A 16,214-nucleotide genomic window follows, 5' to 3' on the forward strand; every position below is an offset into this window, starting at 1 on the left:
TGGTGGTCATGGATTTTTACTTGTTCCTGAAAATGAAGACCTGGCCAGCAGCACAGCGTTTTGACAACACGTTGAGTGGCACGTTTTTGCTACACATCACTGAGTGGCTGAGATCACAGGCAACAGAATTCTATGGTACAGTAATTTCAAAGCTTGTCCACCACTACGATAAGTGCCCGAATTTGTGTTACGATTATGTAGAAAAGTAGTATTTTAGTCACTCTTTCACATGTATATATAATAAAATGTTTTCTTGCACTTTACTGATTTTTTTTTTTTAATTCTAAAACGTTCTTTACTTTCTAAAAAGCCCTTGTTAAATTTTAGTTTTAGTATTAGTACTTTTAGTTCTACTAGTATTTTAGGCAACACCATGTTACTGTAATATATATATATATATATATATATATATATATATATATATATATTTACAGAAACAGGTTATTCTCTTCTTAACAAATAAACCACGGTATATTGGTTTGAAACATTTATAAATTTTCGTGTATCTAGGTACACTTCTTCAGATAAATATACATGTATAAATATTTACATAAATTGTGAAAAAACATTAGGTTAGAACTCAAACAAGAAAAACAAACATTATAAATAAATACAGTAGATCAGCAGCTGATGGGCCATGGCATGACGTGTGTGAATAAGTTGCCGAAAACTAAATTTATCTTAAATTAAGACCCCTTGGATGTCTTGTCTGAAGCACCAATTGGTGTGCAGTTTCACTTTTTTTCAATTTAAATCTATTAAGGCTTTCGTTTGAATCTTCAGGGATTTTATTTATGCCTTTGATGCTGTAGCAATTTTATATCTGATTTTGTTTATGGACATTGATAGCGTGACTGGCTAAAGGTTTTTCTATATCGCTATGGACAATGTCAAATCGATGGCCAGTTACTCGTATCCGCAAAGGATTCGATGTCTGGCCGACGTATTGTTTTTCACAAAATTTACAGTCAAATTGGTAAATAAGGTTTTTTGTGTCACAGTTGATAGTTCCTTTGATAGGATATACATGATTGGTTACATTACTTTTGAAATTTTGACTTGTAGACATGATCTTACAGGTTCCACAACGGGGTTTTTGGCAAGGTTTACAACCAAAGGACTGATTCCTTATTTTCCTTTTTTAGAGGATCAGTACAGACCAACATCTGTTTAATGTTGGCGGGCTTTTTGAATACAACTCTTGGAGATTTTGAAAATAAGTCTTTAGTTTCTTGAGAATTTTGAAGTAGGTTAAAGGCTGTCTTCATGATTGCGTTGATTTTGTGAAGGCCAGGATAAAATTTTGTTATGAATTTCGGATCGTTTTGGGGAAAAGGATTATTATTTTTGTTTGATGGTTGATTCAAATTGTTCTTGATAACTTTATCGGGATATCCTAATTTTCTAAAACCACAAGTTAATTTACTGATATAATTAATAAAATCATCCTCATTACTGCAAAGATTTTTCGCTCGAATTGAAAGACTCTTCGGAATACTTTTTTTCACGTAAGTGGGGTGACAACTATTGTAACTCAAATACTGCATAGTATTTGTGTCTTTTACATGTATTTTAGTTTTTAACAAACCAGACTCTATAAAAACATCTACGTCCAAGAAAGTAAGAATTTCATGAGAAAATTTCCAAGTAAATTTGAGGGTTGAAAACGTGTTCAATGCATGTAGAAATTCTTGAAGGAGTTCTTCACCATGATCCCACAGAAAAAATACATCATCAATAAAACGAAACCAAACTAAAGGAAGATGGTTCTGAGAATTTAGGAATTTTTCTTCCAATAATCCCATGAATAAATTGGCAAAAGAAGGAGCCATCCTTGTTCCCATGGCTGTGCCTTTTGACTTGTAGATAAAATTTATTGTGAAATCTAAAACAGTTCATTGTTAAAACAAAATGTATAAGTTTTAGTAAGAAATTTGTAGAAGGTTTAGAGTCAATGGGTCTGCTGTTGAGAAAATGTTTAGCAGCATTTATACCATCATCATGTGGTATGGTTGTGTACAGTGATGTGACATCAACAGTAACTAGAATTGTGTTTTTCGAAACAGGTTGATTAACTTTTGATAGTTTTGAAATGAAGTCATCAGTGTTCTTTACATAGGAGGGTAGTTGTTTGACAAATGGTTGCAGCTGATCATCGATAAATGCAGAAATTCTCTCAGTTGGGCAACCGTAGCTGGTTACGATTGGACGTCCTGGAGGTGGCCTAATATCTTTATGAATTTTTGGAAGAAGATAAAAAGTTGGAGTTCTTGGAATTTTGGGAGTTAATAAATTTATTGTTTTAAGAGATAGTTCTTCATTTTCCCCATGTTGTTTAAGAAATTGTTTAATAATTTTATTAAATTCATTGGAAGCATCTTTGTCAAGTGATTGGTATGTATTTGAGTCAGACAATTGTCTTTCTGCTTCAGTGATGTAATCTTGCATGTTTTGAATAACTACCTTATCTCCTTTGTCAGCCGGTGTTATTATAATGTCCTTGTTATTTTGGAGTGATTTTATAGACTTTATTTCAATAGGCGTTAAGTTGTTTCTTCCTTTTAAGGAATCTTGAAATGAAGGATTAGATAGGTTTGACAATATGACGTTGATGAACTGTTCAATGGGATGATCAGGGGCTAATGGTGGAGGTTCCCAGTCACTTTCTTCTTTAAATTTATTTAAACATGGAAGAGTATTAGAGGAATATGAGCTGTTTGTAGAAAAATAATGTTTTATGCGAACCTTACGTGCAAATTTTAATGCATCATCCACTAAATTGATTTGGTCAAATTTGGGGGTAGGGCAAAAGGTAAGGCCTTTTTTCAAAACACTTATTTCCCCTTCTGTGAGTACACAATTAGACAGATTTTCAATGTTTGTTTGATTGTCTTCAAAAAAATTATGAGGGTCAGTATGATGGTTTTTTATATTATAGGTTGGTTTATATTGATCAGAGATATCTACTTTGGGATTTTCATCTTCGAAAAAAATGGAGTTTACAGGCAATATTGCAGAGTCTGACATTATATCTGAAATAATTTTGTGTCTAAGATCAAAGTCAACATTAGAAGATTTCGCGCTAATGTTTTTTCACAATTTATGTAAATATTTATACATATATATTTATCTGAAGAAGTGTACCTAGATACACGAAAATTTATAAATGTTTCAAACCAATATACCGTGGTTTATTTGTTAAGAAGAGAATAACCTGTTTCTGTAAATGTGTGAGCCATTTGGCACCTAACCTCTCTTTGAAGATATATATATATATATATATATATATATATAATATATATAATATGGCATCCCTTGCAAACAAGCATGTTCCATCTGTAGTTCTGTAGCTAATGCACATGCTTCATTGTGTGTCTTTAAAATATTAAAAATTATTTAATTGCGTACACCATGAGAGATACTGTCAGTACTACATTTTAGAATGGAAACATGTCAGCTACAGACAATTATTAACTATTTTTACTTTAAAAAAAAACAATAAAATAAAGAAAGAAACAAAGGAAAACAACTCAACATATTTATTCAAAAGTTTCCAACAGAATGATTTAAAAAAAAGTAAAAGTAAACAACAACAATAATGAATGAATATTATGTTTGCTAAACTCTGATCAGCTGACAAGCTGATCATTGTACTGGATGTACATCATCCTGTTTTCATTGTTTGTTGGGACGCTTGGTTCACCCTGTATATTATATAATCGTCAAATTGTCTGGGAAGAGTAACTGCTCTCCAAGGTCTTTCTGATCTGATGTCTTCATTTTAATGTAATGGTTGCATGAATCTCTCATTCCTGACATACACAGCTTCATTTTCACCATCCTCCACTTCATATGAACGATTTCCTTTACTATTAACCAATTTACCCCTTTAAATGAGTCATCTTCAAGTTTCTTCGTTTACCAAACTTCTTCACCAACATCCAGATCTCTTCTTTGAACTACATTCTCGTTGTATGTTTCTACTGATCAGGTCCTGTTTTTAGCTAAACTTTCTTGAACATCTGTTGGATCTACAATTTCTTGATTTGTTCTGATGTTTGGCAGTGGCATCTTAACCGGCAACACATCATTCTTTGAGCTGAGCTGAAGTTTGTCTTGTTGGGTGTTTTTCTATGCAGCAGTAACCTTTTGTAAAAGTCAGTTTTTCTTCTATTGCCTTTAACATGTACTTTGATATTCTTACAGACACCTCAGCCTTTCTGTTGCTCTGCGGATAGTGAGGACTGCTTGTGAAACTTTCAAACTCACAGTCTTGAGCAAATTGTTTGAACTTCCGTGCTGAAAAGTTGGATGGCCTTTGAGCACTGTCACAGGGATAATAAAATAAAGTAAGAAATAAAGGAAAATAAGGATTTTGCTGATAATTAGCGAATATTTTTACATTATTTTTATAGGTAACCGTTACGGCAATGAGGAAATAGCAGAATAAATAAATTTGTAAACAAACTGAACAAAAGCATATGAGATGCTGTCCCAACACATACAACATAATTTATGCTGTTTTTTGTGTGCATAAAGTAAAAGGAAAAGGGATTAAATTTTTATTATTTAAACATTGCTATGGAACCAAATTTAATGAACAAAAGTGTGAATATATCCTATGGCAAGATATCTTGAGAAATATTTCATCTGTAGACGTTAAATTTTTACATTAAACTTTAATTCAATATAGACTAGAATGACTTTTATGACTGTATATGTCCAGTCATTGAATTTGGCTGAACTCATCGAAGCCTTTCACTAAGTAGACTGACACAATTTCCTTTTTCCTCCCAAAGGGATGAAAACACTTTTTTTCTGTATAATTGCCTGCTTGTCTATCTGTCCGTAAGACATATCATGAATAAAATGACCTTTTGAACTGATATTTTGCATGAAACCTCAGCAAATCCTGTTATGCAACACATGGTGAGTTGTATTCCTCCCAACACATCAAATATAATTTTATGGTGACTTGTTATGTAGACTTTTATCATTTAAAAACTCGTATGAAACCCAATATAATGAACAAAACTGTTTTTAGTGTACTATGTGGCAAGATGTTGTCAGAAATATTTTATTTTGAAATTTACATGAACTTCATTTCTACATAGACAAGAATGGGTTCTATGATGGTGCATGTCTAACTATTTCTGTCTAATTTGGCTGAGCGTCACTGAAGCATATCACTTGGCAGGATGACACAATTTCTCTTTTATTTGACTGGGAATGAAGGAATGTCTTTTTTCTGTATGATTTTCTGTTTATTTATCTGTCTATAGGACATCTTGAGAATGAAATATGATATATATATATATGATGTATATATATATATATATATAAGATGTATATATATATATATATATATATATATATATATATATATATATATATACAGTATATATATACTGTTGATTTTTAACAATACAATTTGATATTGTTTGCCCAAAAAGTTGTGAATGACTTAATAACGACTGCTGGATTATACTGTAAGTATTACCACCTGTTCACCGATAATTTTTACACAAAAGTCCCCCTTGCAAATTTGTTGTTGACAAGAGAGAACTTTCTTACAGGCACAATTAGTAAAGGAAGCAATTTATTTCAAATCATGAGAAAGAGTCAAATATTCCAGTTGGTGAATCCCTATATTTCAGGAAAAACAAGTGCTTGTCGTGAAATATAGGGAGTGCAAAACAAGAAAACCTGTCATGCTTATCACTACAGCCTACCAAGCAGAGGATCAGGAAGTAGTAAGTCATAGTGATAAGCACAGGATCAAACAGGTGGTAATATCAGGCTACAGTCAATACATGGGGGATGTTGATTGCAAAGACAAAAGTATTTTTCAATTGACTTGCAGCCAAACAATTAAGTGGTAATGGAAGAAATGTATAACATTTCGTTGATATGGCACTCCTAAATGCTTCTATCTTGTATAAAAAAAGCCTATGAGCAGATGGGAGTTTATGAACAACATTGTAGACAGTCTTCTTGCAATTGCTGCTCCAGTTCCAGGACCTCAGGGTGATTCATCTCTATATTAGTGTCCCCTCCCCCTCCCGTCCACTCATACCATGCAATCCTTACTGGGTAAAAACAATAGAAAATTTGCAGTGTGTGAGAAAAAAAAATACAATTGGGTGTGCTGAGTGCAAAATAGGTGTTCACTACAAGTGTGCCGAGACAAGTTTGAACATTTTCTCCATCCGGAACAGAAAAGATGTCAGGTGGCCCACTTATCTTCCATCGAGTCCGACTAAGTTTTTGGGTTGGAAATGCCATGAGCAGCTTTCATATACGTAAATATGTTTTCTTATTATGATAAATTATACTTCATTTGAAGTGTACATTTAAACCTATTAAAAAAAACAAAAAATATATTTTTCTGATATGAAATTTTATGCTCTTCAACATAGAGAAGGTCTCAAAATACAATAACCATAGAGAAAATATTCATAAATGTTAGAATTAAAATGCCATTTGTTGTAAAAACACAAAATTTCACTATTTACAAAAAAAATTTTAAAGTTTTAGAAAAGCGGAAATTTTTTAGTGTTTTCTTAAAAAACAAATTTAGGACAATTTGCATATTTTGAAAAGTAATACAAAAAATTATTTCTATTTTTTTATAAGGTTTTAGTTTTGGAAATTATTGTTTTAGTTTTCCTTTTTTCACTTGTAATAAACAAAAACTCATAAATTGAAATAAACAAAATTAATCAAACAAAAATATTTATGGATTCTGACTTAAAAATAAATATGCAATAGTTAAAACTTTACTGAAATAATAAACATTCTATATAAGTTTGAATGAAGGTGTGCACAACTAGCAAAATAGTGCCTGCCATTATAGGAATTTCAACTACGCAGATGCAGGGCAAAACAAAATACAAAAGAAAGCCACACCGGAAGTAAGATTTTTCGATCATATTAATTATTAATATACATTTACCAAATTCCATAACTGGCAATGAATCCCTACTTATATGGGTCAGTTAAAAATTGGATTAACCAAGGAACAGAATTCACTACCCTGATCAAAATAAATGTAATGTTTTGTATACAGACATAAATATAATTACTATAAACACATGCTCTATGTTTAAAAATTATGACATTTCATTACTAAATATATTATTAAGGATAAGTTGATGTGTAATTACGGAAATCAACATTGAGATTGAAAAGCTAGTTGAAGCAGTTATAAATTTTTCATGCAATCTCAGCAAAGCCTGTTATGTAACATGTGGTGTGGCGTACTCCTACCTTGTTATTGTTCTGTAGGCTACTAAATATGCAGTGAAAATATCTGTTTTGTTTCATGTTACAGTTCTGTGACTATAAATAATAATTACCATATACAGACAACTTAACAAGTAACATTATTATTTATAATCAATAAATAACCAGACTTGATTCTTTTCTTGTTATTTACAGCTTTTGGTAGGCCTCATAGTAGATTTTATGTGCACCTTTGAATTTTCAGTCATATTATACTCAATTTACTTTCATATATTGCTATAAATCTATTTATTTTAAAAAACAAAATAAATTTTGTTCCAAACGTGGTTCCATCCATTTTAGGTAAAAACATTTTTCAAAAAATTCATAACATTTAAGTCTTACATCTAATATACATGCAAGTCATTTTTCTATACTATTTATTATTTTCCATACCATGTTGAAAAAACCTAGATATAGCACATCATAATTGCAGATATATATATATATATATATATATATATATATATATATATATATATATATATATATATATATATATTATTTATTACAATAGAGCCCTTATATGACAACCCTTATCAACAGGCTACCATGAAGTATTACTGCCCCTACTAATTAAGCAATTTACTTGCAACAAAAGACAGAACATTGTAATTAAGAGTTAAAAATTAGTTGTTGTTTTGTTAAAGTCAACTTTAGTTAGAAACAAGACTACATATAATTTATAGGCTTCATTTGAATTTATAATTCATAGTGAATAACCTAGGATTGTTTATAATAACCAAAATTAGGTTTTTATTCTACCAACAACTCCCTTGACCAATAAATTAATTGATGGTAGGATAAGAACCTAGTTTTAGTAATTTGATTTCCCTTAAAAACATATTTTAAATATTTTACATGTTTGGATGTTTATGTAAATTGACCACCTCTTCATATCTTATTTAATACTTTGTTCTCTGTATGTGTAGGTCTGAAAAATAATTATAGAACTTAAAATATACACACAGTTGCGTGAGGTCCATATCGTCTATAAGTTGGCCAATAGCATCAAACTGGTCTTGTGAGAGCTGAACTTTACTCAGCGAAGGAAGTTTCACCCTACGCTCATCCTCAGCATAAGGCAGTTGCACATAATAAAAGAACTGTAACAAAAAACATGCACAACTGAATATAGACATGCCATGGATATTACTGCTTCATGAGCCAGTGACACGACCTTGGGTTTTAACTCATACAAACCATACAAATAATGTTAAGACTTAAAACATTGATACCTTTATTTTTGGTCGTAGAATTATGAGTTAACATTTTAAAGATATGATAAATTCACAACAAATTTATTTTTAGATTTTCTTTAAAATGTTTTGAATATTTAAACGATATAGTAGTAAAGGTTTGATATGTGTTTCTGAATAACCCACAAAAATTTCAGAGTAGCCACTAAAAACCTTTTTTCAAATTCCCAGTTTTTTCCTGGTCAAAAATTTCTAATTCTATAATAGATTTTCAAACCAAATATAAACAACTGTAATAATGTATTTAATCCTTACGTCAAGTGCAACCTAGGTTCCTCACCACCAGCTCTATTTGCAAGAAATGTCACTTTTTTTTACTGTCACAAACGTTTCATAATAATATAGCAAAGCTATAAAACAGATCACATTGTCAAATAAAAACTACATTACTCTTGTTTGAGTAAATCCAAACAACCAAATACCCAATACAATAAAACACGCAAAACGGCAATAAAACAGGGTATTAATTAACTTATCAAAGGAAAGCAATCATGTCAACTTATAGACCTACTTAAAAGTATAAAATGAACATTAACAAACAGTAATACAGTGCTTAAAATTTAAAAACCTTCATTTAAAAACTCACTTTCATTATAATATGTTTTATTAAGTAACAACTTCTTAATGTTATCTTGGAATGCGTTTGAATACATTAATTCCTGAAACCTTAAAGGTAATTTATTGAAAATGTTTTCCCCGTGTAGGATGGTGTTTTTTCCACCACTTTTAGATGATGTCTGAGATATTGAAAATGAGTTTTATACCTAGTATTATGATTGTGTTTATGGTTTTCATTAAAAAGATTGTCATAATTAGATTGCACTGTTAATAGCGTTTTTAGGCTTGGTACACTTAAAATTTTATCTTCATTAAAGATAGGTTTACAAGAAGCCTTCCAAGGTGAAAATGAAATTAATCTTAAAAATTTCATTTATTGTCAGAATTGTAAAAATTTTATCTATATCTGTTGAAAACCCCCAAAACTCAAACCCGTACTAAAAGATTGAATAAAAATAAGCATAATATATGATTAAACATGTTTTTAAATCTATGGTATGTCTCAAAATAAGCATTTCAAAGCATGCTGAGTTTAACTTTCCTAAAATATTTTGAATGCACTTAGTCCAATTTAAATGCAAATCCAGTTCTAGCCCCAAATATGGTGTTTTTACTAATAGAAAATCTGATATTCAAATTCTAAATCACTAAAATAATGATTTCTTGATTGAGGAGTACAAAATGTTACCAATTTAGTTTTTTCTTTGTTTAGCTTGAATCCATTTGCTTCAAACCATTCCTTTAACTCAGTTATGGTTTCACTGATTTTAACTTTCAATTCGTCATCATTCTTAGATTTAACAATTGCAGTCGTGTCATCTGCATAAATTGAGACTGTTTGATATGTTTTGCAAGGAGATCATTTATGTACAAAAGAAACAAAAGAGGTCCTATAATTGAATCTTGAGGAGCCCTAACTTTTAACCCTTTGAGTGCCAACGTCCGATTCTATCGGACGTCAAAATGATGTCTGAAAAGTGCCAACGTCCGATTCTGTCGGACGTCGAAAGTCGGCCGAAAAGTGACGTTCGGAAAAATATTCGTACAAAATCCAAATACTAATATTTTGACTTAATTATAGTTTATATTTGTTCATAAAGAGTTATTGTTTTCATAATATATCGATTTAGTTGTCTTTAGAACGATTTATATTAACAAAGATGACGAATGATCTAGATATAATTGAGAGCTGATCTTCATGACGTCATGTTCCAGTTAACTGTAATTCGCATTGCGGAATTGACCAACCTGGACCCAGTAATCGAAATGTGCAAACTAGGCCTACACAACGTTTTGTTTCAAGGTGATGAACTATCAGATGAAGATGTTAGTCCTCAACCTAGGCCTAGGGGTAGGCCTAGAACTGTAATCCCTGACAGTTCAGATGAAAACTCAGATGAAGATGGAAGTGGATGGATAGAAGTGAATGAGGAAAATGACCCAGGTTATAATGAGAATTTTTCTTGTAGTAATAGGCCTTTTGTAAAACACTGTCCAAATAGCAATTCACCACCAGTCAGCTACTTCAACTTGTTTTTCACCCCAGTAATATTAGATACGAGGGTCTTCCAGAAAGTAAAGAACGATTGCGCATCACGGGCGGCGCAGTTCCCCCACCACCGCGGTAGATAGCTTGTTCGTTAGCCACACCTTCTGCCTCAGTGTGAGCTGAGTAGCGGTACCGTGATGTCACGTTTGCGTCTCCTGTGAAAGTTTAAAATGGCGACGTTAATTGAAAATCCCGCCAAGTGTGAACTGCGTAGTGTGATACGGTTTCTGAATGCACAGAATGTTCGACCTATTGAAATTTATAGGCAAATTAAGGCAGTTTACGGTGACAATGCGATGAACGAGTCATCAGTGAGAAAATGGTGCATTCAATTTAAGGAAGGTCGAACTAATGTGCACGACGAGGAACGAAGTGGAAGGCCGTCACTCGTTACTGACGAGTTGGCAGCGAAAGTTGATGGAAAAATTCAACAAAACCGTCGTTTCACTTTGAGTGGTCTAGTGGAATTTTTTCCACAAATTTCAAGGTCGCTTTTGCACGAAATAGTGACTGAACGTCTTGGTTATCAGAAAATGTGTGCTCGTTGGGTGCCTAAGATTCTTACTGATGTCCACAAGACTAAACGGATGGGAGCAGCTCTTGAGTTTTTGACTCAGTATGACGAAGAAGGTGATGCGTTTCTTGACCGCATCGTAACGGGTGACGAAACTTGGGTTTCCTATCGAACCCCGGAAACAAAGCTCCAGTCAATGGAATGGCATCATCACTCGAATTCACCAACAAAAAACAGGAAAGAAAAACCAAATTTGAACACCAGGAAATTGATGGCAACAGTTTTTTTGGGACCGAAAAGGCCTAATCCATGTGGAGTTCATGCCGAGAGGCGAAACAATCAACTCAGAGGCCTACATCGAGACCTTGCATCGGCTTCGCCGCGCTATTCAGAACAAACGACGCGGAATGCTGTCGTCGAAAGTGGTGCTGATCCACGACAATGCTCGGCCTCATTGCAGTGCACGAACCAAAGCAGAACTCAATTCTTTCAAATGGCAAATCTTCGGACACCCTCCGTATAGTCCAGATCTGGCTCCGAGTGACTATCACTTGTTTCCAAAGTTGAAAGTGTTTTTAGGCGGAAAAAACTTTTTGGGTGACGAAGACCTCAAAGAAGGAGTAAAAACGTGGCTTCATTCCTTGGCGGCAGAACAGTATAACGTCGGTATAGAAAAACTGGTGCCACGCTACAACAAGTGCCTTGACAGTTCCGGCGATTTTGTAGAAAAATAGAGTAAGTTTATAAGTATTTATAAATAAATTTTCATGCTCTTATCTTTTGTTTTTATTGACTTATAACAAAACGTTCTTTACTTTCTGGAAGACCCTCGTATGTTTGTAAAGTACACAAATTTGTATGCTAACTCCTATTTGAGGAAAATATTTATATATATATATATATATATATATATATATATATATAATATTTATATTTGTAATAAAAATAATCACAGTTTTGAACATTCTTTGTTGTCACAGCTGATAAATACAATTTTACATTGGTGCGGTAAAAGTGACATAACAATGTTAATTTGAAGTGATAACAAAAGATTTTGAAGTGAAAATGTGTACAGTTATTCATAACTAAATGCTCTTTCAGTTTTTATACATTGTTACAAGTCTTGTATTTTTTTCATTGATGTTATTGAGTGTAAAAATGGAAAAACAAAAAAAGTTTTGAAAAATATCTTTGGTAAGTAAATTTTTTTTATTACTAGATATAGTTCCATGGCAGTTTACATTATGTTTTGGTAAACTGCAATTTGTGCAAAGAAAATTAAAAGAAAAATTAGGTTGATAGCTAAATAAATAACCAAACTAAATGAATTTTTTTTTAACGCTTACAAATTTGCTAAAATAGACCTAGCACTTTTTGGTACACCACCCCCCAAATATGCCTGGCACTCAAAGGGTTAATTGCTCCTACTGTGATTTAGATTTAATATATTTTCTACAGATGACTGTCCTTTGATAACAATTTGATACATAAGATTTGATCCAAGATATTAAATTCTTAGAAAATTTATAAGCATTCAACCTTTCAATGAGTATATCATGATTAACACAGGCAAACACCTTGGATAGATCGCAAAACACATCCACTGCGCTCTGGGATCCATCCAAGGTCCATGACACCATCAATAAATTTAAATAATGCAGTCATTGTACTCATCCTTTTTCTGAAGCCAAATTGTTCAGAAACTCAAATATTATTTTTTTCTAAAAATGCTAATATTTGATTTTAATTTATTTATTATAGATGTTCTCAGTAATAAACTGAGCAAGAAAATAATTAATTATGTAATTAACTGTGGTTACTTTATGTCAACTTACAGACTACAGATATTTTAACTATAATTTTAACAAAACAATACACTAAGTGCTTGCAATTATATAGATTTGGAAATGCAAAATAAATAAAAGAGTTATTTGAGGGCTGTCTGGAAAGTATCCAATATTTTGATATTATTGGAAAACTAGCTAAACGATTGCAACCAATCTTTAGTCTCATTCCAAGTACTCTCCATTTAACACAATGAACTTGTTCAAATGATCCTTACACTTCAAACAAGTTGCAAAGACCATCTTCTGGATCACCATTACTCTGCATTCAATTTGACCTCTTCCAATATTCTTGTTACCAACTGTTTGATCTAAAGTCTGGTTGCTTTGAGCGGGAATTTTGATTTTGGATACAGCCAGAAGTTGGGTTCACTGGTCATAGTTTCGTCTTGTGTGACTTCAATACATTGCTCCTTTTGACCTTTGGTAAGCAATTTTGGGAAAAATTTCACAACCACTTGTTTTAAACCCAGATTCTCGGACGGGATTTCGGCAAAAATGGTTTTGCTGCCTAAATCGTCTTCCAACTAGCGCAGCGTTAAGCGACTGTCCATTTTGATCGCTAACAGTACAATATGTTTGGGGGGTTCATGTTGATGAAGGCCGACCAAAATGCGAATAACTGAATCACAGTCTTTTTTAAAACAGTTGAACCACAAATTCGTGGAAATCAGGGACTTGGCTTCTCCCCCAAAAAGCTTGCTGGACTATTTGACACATGTTTTCCCAAGTATAGAACAAAACTTGATACGAATTTGCTTATCCTTTTTGTTCCATCATTTTGGTGACAAAGGCAAGAGAAGACATGTGCAAGCAGGAATGTACAGAGACAGTGTATGCAGAATCTGATAAACATAGTTGCTGTAGATAAGGAGTAATCATCAAATATTGAATACAACCCTCGTATTTTTTTACCACTCAATAGCAACTTCCAAATTAAAAATAAAATTAATTAATTTTGATCATTTAACCTATTCTTAAAAAAATATGCATATAGAAAACGTAATACAAGTAAATAAGACAACAAATAATTACTTACATAAAATTCATCCTCACAAGTTGGTATCAAAGCTCCTATTTTAGGGGCACTGTTCTTGCTATAGACTTTACGGACAATAGCAACCATGCTTTCTTCTAGAAGAGCTTTCACCAAAGCTGTAACTGCTATTTGGGCTCCCTAAAAATTACTTAATAAATTAGGTAATTACAATATTTTTACACCGTAAATGTAGTTACTGTTTTATGAAAAAGATCAATTACAATCTTTGCAATTGTGACTCTTATTACTACAATTTGTAACTTTTATTAACAGTAATTTATTTAAAGCAAAGTTTACATCTACTCTATTATAATCATGCCTGAGCTTGGTATAGCAGAGACTGGAGTTTGTGGCAGGAACACACTTTCATTCTTTTTAAAAACTATTTAATAATAAAAATAAGTACTAAAATGAATAAAAAAATTCTAAATACCCCAACTTTGAGTTTTCTATGAATTCCAAGTTTTGTAAATGGATTTGGGTATCTAAACCCAAATCAAGTTTCAAGCTTTATAAGACTTCCAATCACTATGAATGTGAGCTAAAAGTTTCCAGACAGTATTAAACAAAATTTAGGAGGTCCTTAAAGTACTTCAGTGCTTTATTGCTACTTACAGTTATTTTGATCTCAAATGCATTATGATATACTTATGTTTTGATCCTAATGTGACAGGCCTGATACCCACCCAAGTGGGAAAACAATTTCAATACATACAAGCGCATTATTTCCAAAATAAATTTAAACTGATTTCTGAGTCAGTGATTTGTTTTTTTCAGTAATTGGTTTTTAAATACCCAGTTTTGTTTTAATTTTGCCTGATTTTGTTTGTATGTATTAAGCATTGTTAATAAATTTTGTTTCTTTAGTTTACATTAACCAAGAGGGCAATTTGGTTTTAAATTCACCATAGGACATGTTATACTGTAAGACATGCATAAAAGTGAGATAGCCACAGGCCTACATAATAGCAAATTTAATCCAAGTGTTTACCCGGTTAAATAATTTGTTGGAACATTGAAGCGTGATGTAAAATATACTAAAGAACGATTATCAGTTGTTTCTCTAATCATAAATTCATTTGGAATAAACCTTCAATTCTGGTTCTCATTCAATTTCCTAAATCTTAGAAATTTAATTAAATGCAATATAACACTGTATTGTGCCGGTCTCTTATTTTAGTTATATGGTCTTGATATTTTTGATATTTATATCATATCAAGATTGTTCACTTAAATATATATAGCGCAATGTTTATCCTAAAGCGGCCCATACACTAGACGTGCATTGCACGCCGTGCAGTTTTTTATACTGGCACGCCGTGCTTGGCATGGCACTTTGTGCCCCACACACTGACAGTTTAGTCAGTCCCGTGTCGTGCTATAAGTTGGTTGTGGTACTGTGATATTGTGTAATATTGTCGTGCTACATAATGCATACATGCACATAATCAACTGTACAATCAGGCACCACAGTTCTGCACAGTTCCACTAGGTCTAAATACGCATTTTGTTTTAGACTTTTATTTGAGTACTCTTTACACTTCACTCGCCACAAACAATGGTGATTTCTGTACGAATCTATAAATAATGGTAAGAAATTAGGAGAGAGAAAAGTTTGTGTGTCAGCAGTTGAAGTGGTAAATATAGGAGAGAGAGTATTTGCCGCGAGAGAACGAAAAACAACCTCAAAAGACACTCCACTCTCAGCACGTGGCGCGGGACTGGTCCACACACTTGCAGGATGGACCGGCGGTAGGTGGCACGGCACGCCGAAAATCAAACCGATCTTGATTGCCATCGTGCCATGCAATGCACGGCGTGCTTAGCACGGAGACCTCCACACACTGGCACGTTTCTTCCAATTTTGGCACGGCGTGCATTGCACGTCTAGTGTATGGGCCGCTTAAGATCTATACGACATTGGTTACCTTGATCCCCTTCCTTGGTACAATGTAGTGTGCTGAGTCACCCATAAACATGTGGCGTGGAACATTCTGTTTCTTCGTAAAGCCAATTACATCAAAACACTTTTGTGTTTTTATTGCCATTGACATTTTGTCCTCTCCTGAAACGAAAATGTCCATTTTATTATTTAACAAGAAAGTTTAATTATAACAACTAATTAATACATTGTTGCCAATGGTAATGTGTAAATTTAAATTTTATT

At 32.7% G+C, this 16,214-nt stretch overlaps 1 protein-coding gene across 1 annotated transcript in view; it reads right to left on the bottom strand.

Annotated features, from left to right (window-relative positions):
* LOC124362728 (X-ray repair cross-complementing protein 5-like) overlaps positions 1-16,214 on the bottom strand; it is a 66,301-nt gene that overhangs the window by 14,542 nt on the left and 35,545 nt on the right. Inside the window, exons 8-10 of the mRNA XM_046817461.1 lie at positions 15,976-16,112; positions 14,048-14,185; positions 8,254-8,390 (exon numbers count right to left, since the gene is read on the bottom strand). Coding sequence (XP_046673417.1) covers positions 8,254-8,390; positions 14,048-14,185; positions 15,976-16,112 — 412 coding nt within the window. The remainder of the gene's footprint in view (positions 1-8,253; positions 8,391-14,047; positions 14,186-15,975; positions 16,113-16,214) is intronic.

The sequence above is a fragment of the Homalodisca vitripennis genome, chromosome 5, assembly GCF_021130785.1.
Source record: "Homalodisca vitripennis isolate AUS2020 chromosome 5, UT_GWSS_2.1, whole genome shotgun sequence".
NCBI classification, from domain to species: domain Eukaryota; kingdom Metazoa; phylum Arthropoda; class Insecta; order Hemiptera; family Cicadellidae; genus Homalodisca; species Homalodisca vitripennis.